This window comes from Brachionichthys hirsutus, unplaced genomic scaffold, assembly GCF_040956055.1.
Source record: "Brachionichthys hirsutus isolate HB-005 unplaced genomic scaffold, CSIRO-AGI_Bhir_v1 contig_928, whole genome shotgun sequence".
Taxonomy (NCBI): Eukaryota; Metazoa; Chordata; class Actinopteri; order Lophiiformes; family Brachionichthyidae; genus Brachionichthys; species Brachionichthys hirsutus.
The window spans coordinates 1-24,889 of record NW_027180778.1 but is presented as its reverse complement, the minus strand read 5'-3'; the positions used below and the strand labels follow the sequence as shown (position 1 = coordinate 24,889).

The window sequence follows — 24,889 nt, the reverse complement described above, 5'->3', positions numbered from 1 at the left end:
GCTGCGTCCATCTGGAGTTCCTGATAGGATAAACCATTAATAAAAACATGTCTTTACATTTTCTGCCCTGGATCTGTAAAAAACTATTTAGACTTCAGCGAGAGTTGTATGTTACCATAAGAATTAAAAATAGGAGTTTTTTTTTTTTTTTTATGCAGCAGAGTCTCAATCCTCTTATTCATTGTGGACTGTACACAAATGCAAATTAATTATTTCTTACAAATACAGAACAGTATCATACAGCGTATTTTAACACAGAACCCATATTCATGTTTCATTGTGTGATTTATTATGCAATATTTAATATTTTTTTTGTCTCAATTTAAGCAATTTCTGCATAATTTGTCAGCTCTTATTATTGAGGTCCATAACCTCTCTCTCTGGCGATATGTTTCTACCTTATATAATCTTCAGCATAATAAGACGGCAAATGACTATTTAATATTTAAGAGTGTTTAATATTTAATACTATTTTCTGACTTTTGAAGAGTGAACTTTATGAGACCAGTGAAATCCATACAGTAGTTTTAAATATGGGGACTTTGAACAGTTGCACAAACCTGCAGAATGTCTCTATGGCACAGTTAAACAAAAACGGAACGCCCCGCCGTGCTGAAGATGTGGATTTGTTGCCTCTCTGTTTTTTTAGCACCCCCACCGGCGAGTGACCTTCTCCACCACCACCAACCCTGTGCAGGACCTGCAGGATGCCTCACAGCACAGCTACTATGACAGCGGCTTGGAGGAATCCGAGACTCCCAGCAGCAAGTCATCGTCTGGTCCTCGCATCGGGCCGCTGACCCTGCCGGAGGACCACTACGAAAGAACCACTCCAGATGGCAGCATTGGAGAAACCGAGCACCCTGAAAACGGTACGGTGACAAGCCCCTCAGTTCTGTTGTGTTCTCTATGAATATGCATTTAAATGTAAATGCCGCTAATACAGTCTCTTAGTGAGTGTGGTGGTGCCGGCAGAGGAATTTTGGGGAGATTTGTTTTTGCCATTTTACAGTTGATATGTTGTGGCAGCCGAGATGTTGACGTGCTGTGTTTGCTGATGACTGTGTGAGATGTTATTGGTTTTTAAGCAGATCTGTGCTGTGTGTGTGTGCGTGCATGTGGCATCAGCAGGTCTTCTGTCAGGCATTCTAAATGACCCTCTCTTACAAGTGTGCTAATTAAAAAGCCCAAACTAATGGAGCATTTGCCCTCTAAATAAATCTGAGCCATGACATCTGTGCAGACATCGCTGTGTTTACAGAAAACATCTCCTTGGTGCACTGGGCCCATGTTGCACTGCAGCTTAGGTGTGCAGGAACCATAATTTCTAGGCACAGTAATCAATCCAAGGCCAGAACACTCGTGGTCTCAGCATAAAAAAAAAAGTCAAGGATGTGGCTGCTTTCCTCTGAACTGTGCATTTTAGAGTACTTTTTTACTCTCCTAAGGTTCCAAACATCAGCCAATCCTTGTCTTCTAAGACGCTTAAGGAGATTTCCATGGTGCATTTACAGTGACAATTTGCTGTTCACCTACAACCTTAGTGTTATACTTGCATATCATTGCCGCACCATTACATACAGATGAACGTTATGTCAATGGAACTGACAAATGTTGCAGAATGAAAGACGAAAATGTCTCACTGTCACGACCTACCAAAATTCAGATGACATGCTTCTATTTTTAGAATAGCTGTCTTAATGTTGTGATGCATTGCATCCTATGAATGAATACTGTGTCAGTAGTGAGTATATTCTTCTCCGTCGCCTTTTTTTTTGGTTCATTTTAGTTAATGACATCATAATCTAAGGATCAAAGGCGTGCAGAAAAGATTTGTGATATTATCTGAAAATCATGCCAATGATGCAGTTCAGTACTGCGGTTCCCTACGGCCCTATAGCAGTAAGTTACTAGAGTACATAGTATCTCATTTAGTGAATCGATTTGTTCATTTTCTATGCAACCACCCAAGAGCCAACAGCTGACTATTTCCATTTGCTCTCTGCACTCAGGATTTGTAATAGATGTAATATCTGTTTTTTTCCCCCTTTTTCTATTGTTGTGACTTTTCATTGTGCATTTTTTTGGCATCCGCAGAAAACAGGTTTTGTCAGACAGCGTGCTCTTTGTTGTCAGTAGTGGGAGAGCAAGATTGTTAGAGGAGATGGATCTGTTAAAGACTGAAAAGATGGCACAAGATGGCAAATATGTTAGATTGTGACAGGGAGAGCGGGGACTGAGACTCTCTGACAAGGAAGCAAAGCCCATAGGAAGAGCGCATAGGACAGGGAGATGTGAAGATGAACCGCTAACCAAGGATAGACCTAATTAAAATGTGATTTCCACCTTCAGGGAGGTAACAAAGAGCCCACACAAAATGAAGGATTAGATGGAAAAATCAAAGAAGACAGAGGAATTCCTTGCCGGCTGCACCTGAACGGTGACTTGAAATCTTTTTTTAAAGCCTTTGAGTGACAGTGTGACGGGTTGTTCTGGTGCGGGGCTTTATTCATTGTGGTAAAGATGACTGACAGGCAAAAAAAAAATGGGAGGTGAGCATCATGTGTCACTCTATTTAAGTTGGATAAAACAGAATATATGATCCCCAGACTGTCAGCCGCAGCATGAGTGGGCCTTGAATATATTGACAGGGATATGCGTTTTGTCATACGAATTGAACTTTGACAGTTGCATATCTGCCTTTTGAATGAATGACAGTGACATCAATTCTGTTGTTGTAATGAAATCAGCCAAACCTTTACTGCATCGGACGGTGTCATGAACAAGATCACAAGACACTTATGGCGCTGTACGTGAGGTTCCAACTCACCCCAACCCGGAAGAGGCGATCTGCTGGTTTAGACAGGCAGTTTTGGTGCAGCGTCGGAAGCAATGCAGGAATCGTATTTCGCCATTGTCGAGAAAGGAGTGCTGAGCACATTCGGAAAGGTTTTTAATTTACCTGGCGACCTACGTTCGAACCTTCAACCATGGTTGCGACTTCTGGGAAGTGCCCGAAATAATTATATTTTGGATACAAACTGTTTTTGTGTGTGCACCTGCATTCATACTGCACAAAACCAACCCATCAATCTTAATCATTTTGATTGCAGTGCTATTGTACAAGAAAGACTCTCATCATAATCACTTAGCTCCATCATTTCTTAACAGCTCACTAGTTACTACCCTGTAACTTAATTTTTTGTTTGTCAGAGGACGTTAATCGGTCTTCTTAGAAGTGGTTCAGCCTGAATGATGAGTTTGTTTTTACTATTAAAGCTGTGGGGGAGGGCAAGTGCAGAAATTGCTGAGTCATGGTAACATTGCCGTACGTCTGAAATTGAACATGCTGCTATTTTGACCTTGCGACTGCGTAACAGCTGCGCTCCGACTGTCTGGCACTCCTGTCATAATGAGCCCTTTTTGAAAGCTTAAACTGTTCAGAACGTGTAAGTACGAATACGAGTATTTACGAAACATGGCCAACATGCCAGCTTTTTTTTTCAGAAGCAATTTTCCATCTTTATCAAACAAAGCCCTTCACTGTGCCCTAATTTAACTCTGGAGCCATTCAACACATGCATATCCATCACATCCAGTTCAAATGAGATGATAATCGCTGTTCTACGGATCGGTGGCGAGGCCTTTTGGCTTTGATATGAGGGTTAGCGCTGATAGGACACCGGTGGATTGAAGGCTCACACACACGCACACACGCACACATACACACACTATTCAAACGACAGACAGAGGAATTTTGATGTTGCCGGTTTCCCAGCATGGGGTCTTACCGTATCTTTCTCTGTGCAGACTCACAACCATATGGTCTATTGAGAAGTGTGAGATAAAATGGAATAAATGGCATTTGCATGAGGTTCTTTAGTAATGCGGTCTGATTTCCCTGCCTTAGATCTCTCAGATCATGCATGTAGCATTGTATTTTTTTTTTTAATTTCCTTTTTGAACTCCCGTCAGAGATTTCCCTCTGCTTTCACTACTTGCCATATCCGTATCATTCAGCGTACCAGTGATTTGGCCATTGCTGCGTCAATGTAACTGCCCGGTTTGTGTGTAAACCAGAGCAAGGGGAACATTCTAAACAAAACAAAAATATATTGAGGAAAATGGTGTGCAGATAGAGAGATGGGACGTCAGCCTAATGGGGCTTGTTTTTTTTTTCCCCCGTGCCAGCTTGGGCCCCTGCCCAGGTGCCAGTATAGCGTGCTGATGCAGAGAAATGGATTTTCTCAGTCAGATGTCATTGTGTCTTGTCAGACTCCCTGCCTGATAGAAGTATTGAGTGGCGTGAGATCATGCAAGCCTGAACTGGTATAGTGGCCTGTGTCAGCCACTGCTGCAGCTGCCACCACCCAAGAAGGGACAGGTCAACAGGGGGAGTTGGCATTTTTCTGGAAGCCTCTGTATTAGAAAAAACATCCTTACAAGTGGTCCCCTGAGGCAAGTTGTCAGAAGTAATACGCTTATAATCCCAAGCGCATTCTCACACAGGCATTATGCTATGCTCACATTAGCTGCCGCTGTTCATTGTCCCTCAATTGTTTATAATTTCATTTTGGAGCAAATAGGTCACTGGAAGAGCCTAACTGGAGCAGAATTAAACTCTGTAACCCGGATTAGTCTTTGGTACCACTGACAACAGTTAACTGTAGCCCTTTGCAAATGGCTTTATGGGACAATGCATGCTGAATCCAAAGAGGAATTGATGGTGTGTCACAGCTTCAAATGTGTCTGGATTTCCCTTCATCCAATTAGAATTTGAAAATGTTCTTTTGCTCATGTAGTCACTAACAATAAGACCTGCACACACTCATCCCATGCTTTAATGACACACATTATATAGTGTGTGTCAAATGGCTGCAGGCAGGCCAGACCTTTGAACAGGAAGAGAAAGGACATGTATCATAGCTCAGACCATTAACTGCAGCAATGGAAGGAATTGGCTTATTTTCTTTTGGGCATATTATTATGCTCCAGAGATTGCAGGCACATGTGAATTCCAGATTGAAAGAGAAGTCCCATTGTCTCAGAAAATCTACTGCTTGCATTCATTTTTAACGCAACCTTCTTTTGCACATAGAAGTGATTTCTTTGAAGCTTCATCATTGTGTCCAGCTGTCTAGAAGACATTGGTAAGATCAGTGATTATGCAATGTTTTATCAGAGCTGGGGTCTGGTCTTATTAAGTATGATATTAGGGATGGCAAATTACTGCGTTAATTGTGATTAATCAATTGCAGTCATATTTAGTTGTGTTGTTTAATCGCGTTAATCTAATTTTTAATCTCTAACTTGACTGTGTCTGTATTGCCTTTTTATAAAAGCCGTTTTTATGCGTTGGGCTTTTTTGTGCTTGAGTTGTTGGGGGTGGAATAGTCTTTCTAATTATTTGGAGATTGAGAACAGAACACAGCAATAATCCCCCTGGTGGTGGGAAATAAATGTTGCAGACAGCACTTAGGACTAGTCGCAAATACAGCAGAATGTAAATGTAAATCTGTTCAAGTCTGTTGAAAACAATAAATTACTTTATAAAGCTACTTTTTTTGTTATAAATCAATCTTTTGATCTGCCACAATAATGGAATGAATTTAAATTCAAATAAATATCTTGAATTATGCACAGAAAGAAGCACATATAAGTGCACATTAGGTTCCATAAATAGAGCTTTTAACACCAGGCTGCCACAGAAAAAAAATACCCGGTTTTATCACTAAGCTTGTAAAATGAATGAGTGAGCCGGTATGCCTAAGCCAGCATCCCTAAGCTTTAGATGTCCTCGTGTATTACACTAACAAAAGTGGATGCTTCTCAGTAGTTAGGCAAAAATTGGATAGCATGCTGCCTACACTTCCCACACTTCTGGGCAACAGCATGCTGAAGCATCACTTTGGAGGTGGAGGTGTGTGTATATACACAAGCTTTGGAAGTTTGTAAAGACATGGAGAAAAAAAAAATCTTTATTACCCCGCTGTAATTCAGGGCTGTAAGAGATGCTCCTTTTAGCTGAGTGTCCACTGGCAGGTCCATGGGACCCAGAGTTGCAGAAATAGAAAGTGGTGGTGGAGCTCTGTTGCTCTCAGTGGTGCTTACCCAGTCTCACGCCTGATGTGATGCGCAGACCAGGTAGAGTGTTGTGCATTGGGGAGGGGATGCTGGCTTGGGGACAAATGCTCTTCAACCTTTGCCATTCCAGGCAGCCCTGGCTGGCATCAAGAGAAAGGCCCTTGGGGTCGCCCCTCCATCATGGTATGATGAGGACAGAGAGCTGCTGAACCTCGCTCTAACGAGTGTCCTGCCCTTCATTGATGGATAACACTTGAGACTGGAATTGAACTGTATGTGTCTTACATGCATTCCATATTTCCTTTTGAGGTACGGAGGAAAGAAATCACTTCCCCATTATGCATTGACACTGTCAGTTCAAGAGATCTCAGAATGCACTCGACTTTACACATTCAAATAGGACGATATTCAGCAGAGGTGATTATTTTCTATTCTACAATCTTCCATGAGTGTAAAGTACATTTTTTTACATTTCAGTCTTTTAACAAATGGAAATATCCTCTTGCCGATTGGATCAATTCCTAATTTTGCAATTTTATGTTAACATGGTGTATCATGCATTCATTGGCCTACATGGCTTAAGCTAACAAGAACCTCATGACTAAATATAGTACAATCTTATGCCTTCCAAATGGCTTAACTAACATTTTGCTGGCCTATTTCAGAAACAATCTGAATGCCCTTACTAGTTTTTTTTTATTATGATTCAATCTTAATGCCTGCTTCACTAGAGCCAATTTTTTTTTATATATATACTGACTTTCAAAGCGTACTTTAAAACTTCTTTTCTGGCAAACGCTCTCCCTAAATACTCTTGTTTTCCAGCCAAAAGTGAAGTAATTCAGACAGAATTGTGCATGACGGTGTATCTTGTTTCGGTGATGGATTGCTGCAGCATCTCATGTGTAATTAGAGAGCCTATTTGGGTTTATTGGAAACCTGTAACAGATATGAACCACCAAAGGCGTATTTAACCTAAAGCAGTCGTGTTGCAATTTTTACACTGGTTTCACAGGTTTAATTGACTTTTTAATTTGGGTTAAAAGATACAGTTGCATTTGATTTTTTTTTAATGAGCATTAGCTGTTTTGCACAGTATATGAACTATGCTTCAGACTGGATTTTCAGACGGCTGTCTCAATCTAAAGTAGCTTTCTGCCTGTGTGTAATCTCCTTTTCTGGCTCACCATGGCAGAACTCAGCATTTATGTTCAAGTAATGTTGAAATATCCCAGGGCACATCTTCATGTGGGAGATGTATGAAACCTCTAGAAAAAAACATATATATTTTTGCAATATTCATGCAGCATTTTTCTTCGCTTGCCCTATGGGTAGCTCCCTCTCCGATGATCTTGATGTAAAGGCCCGACACTTGTCACTCATCTTGATGAGCAGTCAACTTTGCAACAGTTTCAAGCCAGGAGATGAGGCACCCATCAAACAGCCACCACAGGGACTGAAAAACAGATGGTGAGTGGAGCCTCTTAAAAAAAAAAAAAGCAACAGCGATACTTACTCCCAATGTGCATTTTTGTATCTTTTTTTTCCATCATCGTTTTGATTTCCTGCTCTTTAAATTACTGAATCATTCACACTTGAAAATCCCATCCTAGCTCTCACCTCGTTTTTGAAACAAAAGCCAAGTGAATATGAAAACATTTTCATTAATAATACCATGCCATTCACACTCAAGGTCACACACAGACCTAGACTTTGCTGCCTGACCCAGTTTACCCATCAGTTGATTAAATTTTAATTTCATTATCTCACAATGTAGTACATGCCCTGTTCATTTATGTTATATTAATGTGATAAAACATTTATGGTGCTACTTTAAGGCCCCTCTAATTCATACAGCTGCACTAAAGTGGAGGTATGGGCTACATTAAATGAACCAAAATATGTATTCCAGGGTCTCCTGCACATTTAATTTCACATATTATCTCATATATATGGTCAACACAGGTGTTAAAGGTTAATATATTTAATGTAGTTATTTTAGACTTATTTCAACATTATCAGAAATGAAGTTTGTGAATGCCACTCTTCCTTAATTCATATTAATTTGCTCCCATTTACTTGTGATACACATTGTGGCCAACCCATTTTAGCACAAATTGAGTTTTTTCCAGCAACGGTCGGCATCAGTATCCTTGGACACAAACTTTTATTTTATTTTTTTGATGTTTTCATTTCCCTTAATCAAAGCTGGTCAGAAGAGCAATCATCTGACAGTGAAAATACGGATAAAGCAGCATTTAGGAAATTGCTGCTGTTGCCTCTCTGCTCCACAAAAGGCAATTTTCATATTTCATCATGTCATAAATTTGATTTGTCCTTTTCCAAATTCATAGCCCTACTGTTCTGGGCATTGTGGGAGCAGAGCTTTCCATCTGACTGGGTTAGTATGCTGACTTTCCTGGTGAATTTCTAGTCATGCAGCAACTCTCTATCTACGGTAAATGGTCAAATAAAGCTTTGTCTCTCCAGGGCCGTTATTTAGTCGCTGCGTTGACTGCTGACATGATTCTAAAGATTGGATTTTGTGAGATTATGTTGATGTTTGTCCCTACTTTTGAATGCCGCTGCACCATCCAAATCTGTGTGCATTACATTGTATCACCTTTATCTATTTATCACTTGTGCTGATATTTGCATTTTTACCTGGACTGCATCCAGACTGCATTAGTACTCTGTTTCAGCCTGAAGCAGATCATTTGGTTTCTGGTTTGAGGATATGATTAAATGATAAAAGTGTTATTGCAGCAACCGCAGCCATCGACAAGGCTGCGGAGATGTGCAGAATATGTCACTATAAATTTTATTTCAGAGCTGTTTTCCTCAATGGCTGTCTTCTACCTTGACTGTGCAGGTGTCTGCTAATTAAAGACTAATGCTATCTTTCTCAAGTTAAGGGATCACGGAGATCAAAGGCAAAATTAGAAAAGAGATAACATCTTGATCGAAAGGGGAGGTAAAACAGCAAATGGATCATGGAAGACATCCTTTTTTCATGTCAATAAGATCAATGAGTGAAAGATAGTGAGCATGAAAGTGATGCATATGAATTAGCCTCAGGAGCTAATCCTCGGAGGGAAATAATTCCCTCTTTGACAATTAGAGCTGAAGATCACATAAGGAAGACTGATTTTTGCATTTATATATGAAAATTAAATTGCAGTTGCAGCCGCATTAAGCAGTGTTTTTTTTTTTTTTCCCATTTCTTACCTTATCCATATGAAAGCAACAATGGTTTTCTGATGAAGGGAAGTGAGATTTGTAATAGGTTGAATGGGCACTGTTAAAAGACGTGGACAAATAAAGTAAAAACAAAGCAATAACACATTGAAAGAGGTGGAAAAAGCCTGAGTGCTTCCATATACGTTCCGTTAAAGGAACACTGTACACTGAATGTTTTCTTTGAAATGAATTATCGTCTATCTGCTGATATGAGACCATGGAGAGCTGCCATGGTGAGAGAAAGAGCCATAGAGTGCAAATGTGAATGCTCAAAGCAGCAAAATAAAAAAGGTTCAAAGGCAAGTGACCAAGAAAGCGGCATTCAGACAAGAGGAAGAGTGAGCGTGTCGGAGTGAGACAGGAATAGATAAGTGACTCTTCTTGTAAATGTCACGCAGTAATCAGAGAAGGATTGGATGATAAAAAGGTCTGATAATTATCATGACAATATTACCTGTTAAAGCAGTTCACAAAAAGGTGACTTTTCTCAGCACCATTGTGTCTTTCGGTCTCTATACTGTCTCTCTTATGGTGTTTATTCCCCTCACTAATTTACACCAGACCGTTTTCTGTTTCCTGTTTACAATACCATTCACAGCAGATCAGAGTCAAGCGGAGTCAGTCGAGTAGTTCAGCGAGAAATGTACTCTTTACACTAGCATTAACCAAACCATTAGTCAAACTGATTAATACCCTGCCTTCTTCATCCTTGACCTTGCGTATAATTAATAACAGAGCTATGCTTTGTGGCAAAATAAGTTTTAAAAAAATACATACAGAATCAGCCAATTGAGTGTCTAGTCACAATGTTCTGTGCACCACAAGGCTTTAGTCCATTTTCCTTCAGCCTACCTAATAATAATACACAGAAATCCGAAAAGCAAATGTGAGGTTTTTTATTTCAGGAATGACGGAATCATGGAGAAAGAGGAGACGAGTGTTTCAAAAGGTACTGGAGGAAATAGGTTATCATATTGCACATGTACGATATGATTATAACATCGAATCAGTTCTTAAGTAAACCCATCCATCCACCCATTTCCACTTTTCCTCTTTGCATGTCACGAGAGTCCCTGGAGCCTATCTCAGCTTGCTATGGGCGAGAGGCCGGGTACACCTCGGACGTGTCGCCACCGCACAGATTCAGACAACCATTTGTGCACATACAGTCAATCGACCTAAATTGCATGGTTTTGGAGGTGGGAGGAAACCAGAGAACCCAGAGAAAACCCATGCGTAGAACACACAAACGAATACAAATATACGAACCCAGTACGTTCTTTCTGTGAGGCTACAGCGCTAACCCGAGACAGAGCAAATGTTTAAATGATTATTGGCATTATTAAACTTATATATCATTACCCTACATATGGTAGGCAAGTAATAAAGTCCATGCATGTTGTGCTTAACATTATTAGTATTATACTAAACATATAAATAAGTTATTTCTTTGTAAAAGGTCGTGTTTTAATCCTAACCATCATCTACATAACTCTGGAGCAACCAGCATTACGGATTTAAATGAACACTATTAATAAAATACCTGCTCTGGCCTAAAGAACAAATGCAAATTTATAAATTTAGGCACTGAAGTCTGACTAATGCATCTCAAACACAACTTACACATGGTCCTCTGAGTCCCCAAAGCTCTCTTTCTCTGCATGAATACGAGATTGAATCCAGCATATCGAGTAATCATGTTTATTATCCAAACTGACTGCTCTTATAAAAGATTTAGACAAAACGGGGAGACCATCTTTTTTCCTTCCCATGTCTACTCGGGCAACTGTGGGAATTTGGTCAATAATGTTTTGCCTTAATGTAAATGGATAAGAAGATTATCAGGAGACCTTGTCTTCAATTTGTGTTACCTTGTTGAAACATTTATTGACCGTGGTGCTGTTTCAACCAAGTCAGTGGCAAAATAGCCTGGAAACTTATGGAAGTGGGCCTTTGATGGCTGTATAATAAGCAGAGACCTGAGTGGCTTATGTTTGCAATAAATTATTTATTTGTGTTTTTACCATTGACAACTGCTGCAAATCAATATTATGTTATTCAGAATGCAATTTCCAGTCAGTAATTGGCTGCGGAGGCAAATATATTGTTGGAGGCTCGCTCCCTTTAGAAGGATTTCACAAACAACCTCTGCGCACCAGCAAACAAGCAATTATATAACTTACAAAAGCGACATTACAGCATCGTTTAGATGTCTCCTCCCTTGATGTTTCGGGTCTGCTTTATCTGAAGATGCCCCGCGTGTGACACAGCCTGACAACACCTTAGTACTGTTTGACATTTCGCACTGTATATCAATTCCTCGATTGGCGCGCTAAGGCTTTGTCAAACGCAGCGATATGAAAGGCAGTCTTCAAATAAAGGAACTCTTAGACAAAATGGTGGCTAAGGGGAGAACTGACAGGAAATGTACCACTGAACCATCCGCCACGTCTTTTCCTGACGTGCCTCCCGCTGACACGTCCACTCATCAAGCCTCTGTCAGTGAGGAGACGGAGCCGAGAACTCAGGCCTCGCTGAATCTTTCACTTTGACATGTGCGCCTCAGACTTCAATGCCGCCGCACGTCGTTGCATCACCTTGTGTAAACCATTTGACAGAGAAGCAAACCATTTGATTTCACTAAATCATCCTTCCACTATAGGGTTTGGTTGTGTTCACTAACTTGTTTCCTCCGTCTGAGCCTGTCCTGCACATCTTAGCAACATTGGTTGAAACATTATGTTGACTAAAATGAGGGATTCCTTTGGGTTTCGACGGTGTCGGTAACATTTGGGATGCTGCACACAGCTTAAATGACAAAGGTTCAGCGGTTTTAGACACAGTTTAATCATTTACATGTACTTTTCAACGGAGGCATAGATGTTTTGGTGCTATGTAAAGTAACGCTCTCGCGAGAAAATGAAACAAAGGCATGCTGTTGTGAGTCCTGAGGAGTAAATGCATACCTGCCATCTACAGGAAGACACCATTGTGTTGCAGCAGCATGGATGTGCATCACCCATACACCCCCTTTCCTTCTGCCTTCTTTATATTCTATATTATTCTGATTGTGGGATGCAATCTCGTGCGTCTGACGTTCAAAACGCTACCATTGTTATTTTGTATTCCATTACAATGAGCAAGGAACACGTGCGTGTCAAACATTATGTTTGTGCACAAACATAATGTTTTCCAGCAAGTTTTCCTCTCTTAAAAAAAATGCAACCCTCCGGAGAAAAACAATACTGTTTTTAGTAGCTTCTGCTTACGGGGAGAAACTGTTCAGAGCACCTGAATAACAAGACATGTCATCGCAAAAGAAATACAAAACCCTGTTTTTGTGTTTTCTTTTTCACGGGGTATGACAATCAGAGTATATTCACACCCAGTTATTATACTTATAACCAGCACCAGGTGCCGTCTTCTCACGTCTGAAGTATTTCCGTATTTTTTTTTTTGTCTTTTTTTTTTTTGAGGGGGGGAATAGTTTAGTCATACGCCACATAAATTGTTTACAGGCACCACACATATACCATTAATATCACTCACACACACACTCTCAAACAATATAGTAGCTGTTTTCCCCCCACCATCCCTCTCTGAGCTGTGGGACTCTCATATTTGTTCGCCATCGATCATAGCGGTGCGGCACACACGCTGGAAAGCAGCCGGTGGGTAGAGGCAGCATTTGCAATCAAACAGAGAGGAGCAGTGTGAAATCTCAGGAAGAGGCAGCTTCCCCCATGCCCGTGGGCAGGGGATCAGACAATGAGGAAGCCTGCCTCAGACGCCGGACACCTCCCACTGGCACCCTGATGCAAGCAGCATGCAAACCCACCCCTCACATGCATCTGTCAGCCGGGAGGTTAAGCTGTGCGTGTGCCCCCACTTTGTAGCTGCACTGTGGAGTGTATGTCGCTACTTCGATGGAGGTGGCGGCGGAGGTCGAGAAGGCTCACAAGTCGCTCATGTGAGAGCGTAGGTGGAAATTATGTTTTCTCTCTTTTTTTTTTTTTCATGAAATTGCTTTAAGCAAGCCGATGGGAGTGACCCAGTATAGAGAAGGAAAGCCAAAGGTGCAAGTTATCTCTGAGTCAAGTGGGAAAGACTTCTGTTCAGAAAGCAAGACATGTCATTGCTGTTCAAAATTAAATCGGAAGCTCTAAATTCTCTTGCAGCCTCTGGCATAATAGTGCTGTGGTTGGCCCGTCTGTCCTCCTTTGTCCACCTTGGCTCTCCAACCATGACATACAAGACTATAAACTCTCAAGGGGTTTGTCAAAGACACTGAGCAGATTTATTTCTAGTAAAAGTGCTGGAGAAAACAGGGTTGACCCGATAGAAAACTACAAATTTCCTGCCAAGCCCTTTCCTGTGACTCCACCCCATCATCCTGTCCTTTTCAAATTTCAAACAACGATCATCTCAGTCAAATTTAGAAAGTGTGTTTTTGTGTACGGAGCACTGCTGTAGTGGGCACTACACAGCAGATGGCTAATAGCCACAGTGAATGCTACACAATAAAACATTTAATCATAAATATCGATTTTATTTTCTTCCTTTTCCTCGAGATATTTTTGAGCACAACAGAAAGGCCAGTGATGATACTGATAACACTCAGGCAACCACACAATGAGCAGTTTACCATTATTATTACATGTTGAAAATGTGTTTTGAGCTGACATGTGAGTGGAAATGACATGCTCTTCAGAATGCTAATGACAGCGTTTAGGAACAAGCGTGACAGGCTGTGGTTGAATATAGACCTCGACTTCATTCAAGAACAGACAAGGTGTCAAAGTGACTTAAAATAAATGCATTTAAAATTTAGAAGAAACACCAGCATTCAAGGTAATGTCATCATCTCGCCATAACATGTGACTTGACACAAGCTAGATGATGCGTTCAGATGTCATTTCTGATTTTATGGCTCTTGATGATGATAAGTGTGGTTTCAAATGTGCTTTAATTCTCTCACTTTCTTCACTGGTGCACAGTGTTGTTTTATTAAACAGTCGACCTTAAGTTAATTACTGGCCTGGGAGTTTTTGAGGACGTGGCAATCGGTTCACAGATAAATGATGCAGCTTTTTTTATGGCTGACTGAGATCTCTGTGCATGTATTCATAATATCGTTGCTCCTTCACAGGTTTGAGAGTAATGGTCATTTCTAATTCTTAAAGAAAATAATATGGCTAAATGTGGCAAATTGTTTTATAAAACCTAGGTAGATTAACTTTTTTTTTTCCTTGAGCACAGATTTTTTAGATATGGAGCCATTCCACATTTTATACAGATGCCTGGTGTGGCATAAACCTCCTGGAAGCTGAGCAGACGGTTAAATCAAGTGTGAAATCCTTTTGGAGTAGACGCCGACGCGACTTTGCTTGCGCTTGGGAGCATGCTCCTCAAACCTCTTCCCGACTCTCTCGCCGTGAACATCTCTTGCAGCGAGGGCCCATTTCACTGCAGTGATGCATGCAGACAACGCTCTCAGTGGCGCAGAGAAAATGAACCTCAAATCATCATCATGCATGAGGCGGCGGACACGCACGCCTTTTCTCCCAAACCCCGTTTCTTCTCTCTAAATCAGGCATAAAAAATGTCGTTCGTTCATTTGAAAAGAATCACCGGCATGTAAACATGGACTAGCAAAACCAAAAAAAGGGAGAAGAGTATGTTGCTTTAGCATAATGACACAATTAAGTATGAAAAGGGCCGATCATTGCCGAAACATTTAGCTATTTAGCATTACTGGAACAATGAGATTAAAAGTAACAATAGCTTATGCTATTGATTGTTTCATAAACAATGGAACAATTGTTTATAGATTACACATGAGAAATGCATTTTTTACACCTAAAGAGATGGAGAACAAAACCCTTGTTTAGTCATTCCACTTGATCTCTTACTTTGGTTTTTGATTGATCGAAGCCTTGGTGGGCCAGATGCAGTATTTCCGGTCTCAGCATGGGATAATTATCTTGCCACTGGTAATGAATACAATACTGATGGTATGTCTCATTGGCTTAGCGTCAAACTAGCACTTTTACTATCAGCTGCGAAGCCTCGCTATGAGCCTCTAATTCGTGCAGCAACATCTTTCTGTCCTCGAGTGTTGCTCCGAGCTCTCCACATCCTCAATGAATACATTTGCTCTCTTTCACACTCTGTCCTATAGCCAGAAAGCAAGACAAGAGCATCAGTGACGGACTCGTTCTTTAATGGCATGGACAGCTATGAGGCATTACAGTAATGCATCTATCACAGCAATCAAAAGTTTACATGTGGGTGTCACCGCAGTGTCGTAGATCTTAGTTGCCTGCTCTGGCCTTAAAACACATTGATTTGGCTGTCCTGGGCACAGTCTGAAAAGATAACAAAGATAAATTGACTGGTGCTTCCATTAAATCCGGCCTGCACGTTTTCGCTTGTCAACAGGTGGGCCGCTTAACAAATGCGTTTGCTGCCAGCTGCACAATTCTGTGAAGCAAATGTGGCTTTGCAGAAACCCAATGTGCTCTTGAGCAATCGCTGAAGCAAACTTCTTTTGAAGCACTTGTGGTTTATACATTAAAATCAGGTCACTGGGTCATGGACCCATTTATTTAATTTGGGACTCTGAAAAGGAAATGAAAGATAATCAAGGGCAGAGAACTCATTTTAGCACTGCCAATCAATATCTGTTTCTACAATGGTTTTGCTCACAGGGACACAGCTATTCTCTTGGTAATCAAACACTGCATGTCTACGTGTCTGGAGGCATCTTTCTATATTTTCAACATTGTATATTTATTTTTGTGATGTTTAAATATGTTTGACTGAGAAAAACCAACAACAACATAAAGCCCTTTGAAGCAATAGGAAATCAGCACAATACCATTGAATGCTTAGTGATATATTAAAAGCATGTCAGACAAACGGCTGTTGGATACTTCTAAGTGACACAGACACAGCAAGCCATCTCCTGAGTGTATCACATCAAGGATTACACACACCTACACACACACACACAGTAGCGCTCATTGCACAGTGCATAGCAACAGCTACATAGCAACTGCTGCAGACTGCTTAGCAACAGCTGCAAAGACGTCAAGGGGGTGGGTGGGGGATGTTGGTTTCACGGGGTGTTTAAAATGACACAATTTCTGTTCAGAAATGCCTTTCAGACTTTTCTTTGACTGTTTGATGCTTTTAGTCTGCAGACCACATCTGTCAGTGTTGATTACAATTTCTGAATGCAAGTCTATTGAAAATAATTACAAAAATCTTATTTTTTAATCATTAGTAGTTGTGGTGAAAGTTAAACTCTTTGCAGAATCACCCAAATTATTCAAATCCAAAAGGTTGTTAAGTGATGGATTCAGATTACTTTCAAGCTCTCTGATGGTGCCTTTCGTTCACTCACACCCACAGATATCCGCTCCCTCCCTGACGTGGCGATGACCGGAAACTGCACAACTGAGTGCAGCGAACTGGGACATTCAGACGCCTGCTGGATGCCTGGGCATCCCTCCCCCGTGCGCAAGACCAGGAACCCTCCAAAACTCTCCACCTTTGTGCCTTACCAGGAGAGGGGGAGCCTGGGACGCCTGGCAAATGGGAGCGCTAGGCTGGGCGGCGAGGAGCACCGACCGCACCTTCCGCCCTCCCGTAGTGCCTATTCCAACAGCGGTCATGACGCCAGTCAGGACTGTCCCCTCGAGGAGATGCCCCTGAGCGTAGCCTCTGAGTTCCCTCCCACCTCCTCCCCTCCTGCCCACACTCCAAAAAGAGAAATTTACCTGTGAATGCATATCGGCATCCAATTGGTGCACTAGAGATACACCGAGTTCAGAAGGAGAAACAGGCTGTCCACATGTTAAAGCCAATGCCCATTTTGTAGTTAATAATAGGCTGTGACTCATTTAATCACTGGCATGAACACAAGCTTTTTGTCATCTTCTCCTTAAATTTTTTATTTATTAGCGTATTTATTACAAATTTCACAAAGCTAATTGGTGCACTCACTCATTTACTCGTGCAAAATATCGAATAATAAAATTAGAACTGACCAAAAGGGAGCACTGATGGAAATTGCTACTTTAGCAGTTGCTAAGTATCGTCGTAGTTAACAGAGTCACGTTCCGTGAAGTGACCTCTTGAATTTGAACGTTTGTGATCAGTGCTCTTGTGCCATCCATTGGCATATCTAAACAGACAGCCAGTCAGGCCCTATCAGAAGGCATAAAAACTTTTGACTATCAAATGAAATGGTCTGTCTTAATGTACAGTACTGTAAATACATATGAATGGTGTGTTCTACATATATTTTTGTCTGGCATAGGCTGAAAAAAAAAAAAGAATTCTAGCATATTTAAGCTTTTCATTTGCTGCTGCTGCTGTTTAGACTTGATTGAAACCATCTCCCAGTAGTGGAGCTAGATATTGTGGTAGGAATTGATCCAGTCCATACACTCATACACACACACATATACACCTTTACCCCTAATCCTGATAGAATGGCCTTTACCTCTGCTCCCCATTGAGCTCTGCCACTGGTGGAGAAAGCTGTGATGCAGCATTTAAAATGACATTGTGTTCCACTGACTCTCAGCGCTGTGACCTGTCGCTAAGTCAGGAAAACAGTTGACTTGGCCACCGTACCACAGAGTCACAATGACCAAATGCACATTCTTGACACATTCTGATTGGCTTGCGACGCATCCTGACACTGGAACCACTTCCACATATCTATTTTCTCGAGCTCTACTCTGTCCTGACAATCAGACAGGCTCCATGTGTATATCACATATAATCCTTACCCCTCAAGTTGTTTACATGGACGGGCACTTGAGCGAGGGGAACCACTACAAGAGGTTTAGCTCTTATGGAAATTAATGTCTGACGTAAACTATACATGAGAGCTCTACTTAGAGAGTGCTTTTTGTTTTAACGATCTCATGAGATATTCGTCTTCGGCACACACTGAATAGAATTAACAGACGATGGGGACCAGCGAGTCAATATCTGGATATCAAGAAATCCCTTGGTATTGTCAATAGCGTGGGGGGGGATTTCAGAATGAATATTTGATTTAATGTCAATACTTTTTTTAACACAGGCAATTATTATTATTGAGCTGAAACATAGGCTTAGCAGGAGTCGGGCTGTACTCCCGGCAACTCTTTGTTGTGATTCTCCTTGTATTGAGGACAACATGCTTCATAAATGATTAGGCAATTTCCCTCCTCTGGCAATTGCACAAAGCAGAAAAAAAAATAGGGCATGCCTGTGGGCTTCAGCTATCTTTACAAAGATGTCCCAAGTTAATCTGCTGGATATGTCTGAAGGTCATTAATAGCATGTTAATGATGACAACACTAGCCTGCTTGGCTACATTGGAAAGCTTAGCTGCTGTCTTTGATTTAAACACTTGTTCAATTAGATTTGTAGATACCTTTCACCTCTGCAGCAGATTTCCACAGTGAGATTGTGTCTCTGAGCTGGGGTGGAAGAGCCTAGAGTGGACATTTCCTAATTAGGGTGAGTAATGAATCCTGAGCCACGGCATGCATGAGCACACCCCCAGGACATGGCACCCACCAGATAATGCAAATCCTCCCGCAGAGCTACAATCAGTTATAAAATGGGTATTTTTTTTTATCACCACTTGCCTCATCAGGCTGCCATTGAAAACTGTGTTTAGAATAATTAAACTGGAAACATATGGAAATTACTGGACATGGCCATGATTACATAAGGTAGGTGATTATCCCACTTTGAGGGTGAGCAATTATGCTATTTTCAAAGCCATTTAGTGACTGAAATGAAATTTCAACAACAGCCATGATACACTGTGATTAGACCCCAACCGCTCCCCCCAAGCTCTTCTCTCAGCGCGGCTGATACGAACTCAACGTTGTGGGTAAGATCACTGACCTGGAATTAATGACAAATGAGAAAAACAGCGAAGAGCGATGAAAAAAAATCTGAGTATCACGTAGCCTCAATCGCAACTTTATCTATTTAAATTCACAACTGCTTTGCATCCTAATTTACCTCTGGTCTTCACGAATTTTGCCCAGGGTATGCTTCAGCGACTCGGACATGTATAGATCACCAGTAAATAAAATAAACGGGATAACAAACCAACGGAAGGACGGGAGTTTGATTTAAGTCCTCTACAAAATAAGAGCAGGCCTGGGCCTATTTCGCCCATCTTGTAAATGAGTGGAACTCCTGCCGATAATCACCTCCTGCTACTCACACCTGGAACAGTGACCAATATACCACCGGGTTTGACCCTTCTTTTGAACTCATGCTCAAAGAACTGTGTTTGCTTCTCTCTGAAACACAGGACAATACTGGACGTCTTGAAGCACCTAAATACGTACACTCAAAAGTATGTTGAGTAATGTTTGATTTGTGCTTAACATTGATTTAATGTTGAATTCACTGAGTATATTTTGCCTCTCTGTAGTGTGTATCGTATGGTGATCATTTCTGTGGACAGGTGGACAAATTACTGTACTAAAACTGGCAAGGGATTTTATTATTTTTTTCCTTACTGATCAAAGACTCTTAATAAACTGGTTGTGTGAAAAAACATAATAAATAGAAATCTGTTGGTGGTGTAATGTACATAGATCTCCACAACCCTGAGTGTGTTACCAGGCAAGCGATGATTCTAGCATGAATTCCAAAGATAATTGGTGGAAACTGTTTCATTTTTTTTTTTTACCTACTGAAATGTCAGTGCTGGTTCATATTCAAAAGGCCCTCTCCCAAACAAACTGAAATTAACTGATCATTTCATCTTTTTTCACAGTACATCTAGAACAAAGACAATTGCCTTGAACATATGTCTTTGCAGGAGAGAATCTTGTTGTTATCCTAATTGTTGGTATATTTATATAGGATAAATGCTTTGTGATGCCATGTTTTGTACAGTTTTATGTACATACAAGTGAAGCTTTCTAAAAGTTCCGAGAAAAGCCGATGGCATAATAAAAATTGTAACATGTTTTCTTGAGATGTGCACATTTTGCCTTGGTTGGGTTGACCTTTGCTGAGTCAGTGTGAATGTGGCCGTTCTATGCCTGCACTGTAGTCATTCACCGGCTCTCACCTCCTGAGGACTTAATAAGTTTTTGTTTATTGTGAACAGTGGATCGTCTTATCTTACCAGTTTGTTAAACTCCTGTGTTCTGCTTTGTTCCGTTTTCGCATGTTGGCAAATTCTCTTGTAATACTGTTCAGTCCTCATGAACTTTGTAATAAAATCACTTCAGGGAAAAATGAATGCTGTCAGTGTTTTCTTTGTTTTCTGTTGTTTTTCGACGCTTTTGAGTCTTAAACAACAGTTCGGCTGTTGGATTTTGTAAGAGTTTTCCGAGCCTCGGAGCTATATTGTATAAAATGTGCATCAGTCTTGGACCCAGACTCATTAATGAGAACTAGCATTCTTATGTGGGGGAACAGAGCCTCATTTCTAAGTCAGGAAGCCCCAGAATGTTGAGAGGGAAGCATTCCAGGTTTTGAAGTAGGTGAGTCCCAGGACCTTTGCTACTTCAATTGCAAAAAACAAAAATAGGTACGCCATCATACACTTTCAAAGCAATGAGCTGGTCGTTGCTCCAAATTGAATGTGGGACTTGGAAGGCTGCAGCATTGTGATGTTAATTCTGAGATGTCGAGGCACCATTTCAGAATAGAAGATGATGTCTACAATAGACAATGAGCCGTGGTTGAAAGCAATCTGTGAAACACTGACTCTTCATGTCTGGATGTTCACGCTCTACGTAACTTCTGCTGTGTTTGATCATTGGCACAGAAGCTGTGAAATAAACTGACTTTCAATGATGCACATCTACCATATTATTTAAAATATGTGAACTACAGGATTGCAACATGAGTCATTAAACATGTCAAGGCCTCTTTCATTAACAGTTCCAAAGCCAAGTCTTCATAATGTAGTCTTAATGTATAGTTCAAAATAAAAAAAGATTGTCAGTTTCTGATGAATTGTTAGACAACGTAAAATATATTTAACTAGTAGCGATACAATGACAGGAAAATGTGCCCTGCGTAATCATTGAAATGGCATAAAATGACTAGATTTCCTTTGCATCACAAGGCGCATCAGTCACTGTTAAGTCAGAGAGTGCTCTCATGATCTATCTCCGGTCACTTCTAAAATCTTGCAAGACAATGAGAACAGGCGCCGTTATCTGTGTTTTTATTTTTTGGGGGGGCTAAAGTATTGAAAAAGTGATGATGGTGGCAGAAAAATCAAGGGTTCATCATGCTTTACAAAGAATGTGGTTACCACAACACAGTTGTGTGGTAATCCTTCCAAAAACTAAGCAGTTCAGCAGTATCCTCTCCCATCCAGGCCTTGAGAACGGCCTTTCACTGCCCTCCTTTAGTGGACCATCCAACCTCAGCTGTGCAGCCTAATATGTACTTTAAAAAACAGAGCACATTCTATAAACTCCTTAAGACTGCTGAGCTGCACAGGCCAGCAGAACAGGCGGTATTAACTCCTCGTGAACATTGTTCCTTTATAATCCATCTAATCTACCTTCATTAAGAACATCATCCTCAGTTCTAGCTGCCACTAGGACTAAGACTTAAATAGATGTACAGTACCTGTAAGTCTTTGTTATCTAAAGCTCTATGGATTCTTTCACACATTATCTCAGTAAACACTAGAGAAATGTGACATGTTTGCCCAACAATTGATCATGAATGTTGCTCTGTAAGTGTAGGCTTATCGTCGTAAAATCATGCACATACCGTAATTGCTGAACTATTATGCGCACCTGTGAAAAAGCCGCACCCACTGAATTAAAAAATATATATATTTTGTACTAAAATAAGCCGCACATATTCGTAAACCGCAAGTTCATTGAGACAAATGATATTTAACGGAACACGGCTCGTAACGATATCCGCAGCAGGTCTCCAAGGTGAACAGCCTCTGGCATGTTAGAATAAGGGAAGTCGGCAAATCAGATCGGTAACTTCGGGATAAGGATTGGCTCTAAGGGCTGGGTCGGTCGGGCTGGGGTGCGAAGCGGGGCTGGGCTTGAACCGCGGCTGGGGGAGCAGTCGCCCCGTCGCCCTCCCCTCTCCGCCCGTCGGAGGCTGCGCGGCGCGCGCGCGCGCCTGGCGGGGTGTCCCCGTCCCCCTTGCCCCCGTGCCCCTCATCCTCCGTCCGCGGGAGCGTGGTGCGGCAGGGGTGGGGACGCCCGGGAGGTCGAGGGGGTGGGTTCCTTCCCCGCTACGCGGCGCGTCCGACGCCGCGTAGCGGATGGCGGACAGGCGGCGGGGACCGGGTACGGCGGTCCGGCGGCGGCGACTCTGGACGAGCGCCGGGCCCTTCTCGTGGATCTCCCCAGCTACCGCAAGCGGGGCTTTCCCTCCGGGCGGGCGGGCGTTAATTTTGTAACGAAAATAAATAGGCTTTAACGAAACACGGCTCGTAAAGAAAGTGGGAAAATATACGTAAATTTACCGCGTCGTTGCATAAACCGCAAGGTTCAAAATATTGGAAAAAAGTAGCGGCTTGTACACCGGGAATTACGGTAGTTAAAATCATTACATTTATTAACTATAGAAACAGTTATGTATAAAAAATGATGTGTTGTAATGAATCACATAAGAATTAAGAATAAGGAACAATGCTGAATAGAAACTGAGAGGAGGAGACACACAAATGGAGAACATCAGAAGAGATGACCTGACACGCCCAGCATTTACTGTAGTTGCAGGTTGCCGACTTGAAACTCTTCCACAGCGGTTTGTCAAATGCCATTACCCAAGCCCTCTGACAGTGTAAGAGCTACTGTGTGTCATGGGGCAAAAGGTCATTGCACATAACATGCAATGGAGAGCACAGGGTATAACTGCAAGGCGTGGACCATCCTGGAACTCTGTGCTTTTAAGGTATGACGGATGATGTTTTCCTCCACATGGCACCGCTCCAATCCTGTCTGATGAGTTTTTGACTTTGATAGTCCAAGAGAGCAAAAAGGTCTCTCACCATTTTAACTGCCGCTTGGGCAACTAGTACTCATGCCTTGATAGACAGCAGCTTAAGAGGCATTCAACTGAGGTGTTGAAAATATTTCTAGTCTAGTGAGGAACACTGAGGCATTTATACAAGAAAGCAAGTCCAACCCAAAATAGAATATTTAGACCCGACACCCATCAATAACACATTTCTGGCTTTGAATTCAATATTAGGATGCATCAAATCTAGCAAAAGTTATTTGTAATCATCCTGCAATGCATGCATCACACCGGCTCTACTGCACTTGCCCATTCTCCACTAAGGAAAAAGTATGTGGTGCCCAATGCTACGTTTTAATGCCGCCTCTGTTGTGGATGCAAGCGAGCGGAGACGGTGCTAAAAGGTCACCTGAAACATTACAATACGCATTGGATACTCAGACAAGTTAAGTCAAGCTGAGACAATAATATGTAATAGAAATGCAACTACATTACAAAGTCACAAGACTTTATATATATATATATATATATATATTATGGCATGCCGTTCAGGAACTTATTATATATATATATCAAAAGTGCTGGAATATATGGACCGAACTATGAAAAGTCTGAGAATATGGACCGAACTCTGGAATATATATATGAAAAGTCTGAGAATATGGACCGAAGTCTGAGAATATGGACCGAAGTCTGAGAATATGGACCGAAGTCTGAGAATATGGACCGAAGTCTGGAATATATATATGAAAAGTCTGAGAATATGGACCGAACTCTGGAATATATATTTTGATATATATATATTCGGATATTTTCATATATATATTCAGACATTTTCATATATATATTCAGACATTTTCATATATATATTCAGACATTTTCATATATATATTCAGACATTTTCATATATATATTCAGACATTTTCATATATATATTCAGACATTTTCATATATATATTCAGACTTTTTTCGGTGCACGGGAATATATATTTGAAAGCCGCGGTGTAGTGGTTAGGGCTCCGCACTCACACCCCTGTTGCGCCTGTTCGGTTCCCGGTCGCGGAGCCAGATCGATCTTGTGTCATAAATGGAGTCAGCTCGAAATCTAGTGCCGGCAATCCTCAGTGAGGAGATAATGAACGCCCTGAAACGAATCCGCAGGTTTTTTTTTGAAACGCTCCTCTTAGACAGGATGTTTGACTGTATTTGTAATGTAATGCATGCTGTGGGTGTCCGTCTGACGCGCGACAAGTCACGTGATGGCTGGCGTGCGGACAGCTGTTCGTCACGCCCCCTTGCTGGCCAAACTGTTCTGGCTTCATACGGCACTTGACAAGTCGCGTGATGGGGTCGAAGCTGCCTGCCCCGGAACATGCATAGTTCCGGTCGAGGCTGCCTGCATGCATGTTCGGTCGAGGCTGCCTGCCCCGGAACATGCATAGCGCCGTATAAAGCCAGAACGGCGCTATGCATGTTCCGGGGCAGGCAGCCTCGACCCCGTCACGTGACCTGTCAAGTGCCGTATGAAGCCAGAACAGTTTGGCCAGCGAGGGGGCGTGACGATCAG

At 41.6% G+C, this 24,889-nt stretch overlaps 1 protein-coding gene across 1 annotated transcript; it reads left to right on the top strand.

The window, feature by feature from the left end:
* Positions 1-649: 649 nt before the first annotated feature.
* LOC137916682 (protocadherin-9-like) lies at positions 650-17,114 on the top strand (the record flags this gene model as incomplete). The annotated part of the gene is made up of 2 exons (XM_068759651.1): positions 650-872; positions 16,741-17,114. Coding segments are annotated over 2 exons (597 nt in total), but the record flags the coding sequence as incomplete, so codon positions are not given.
* Positions 17,115-24,889: the final 7,775 nt, after the last annotated feature.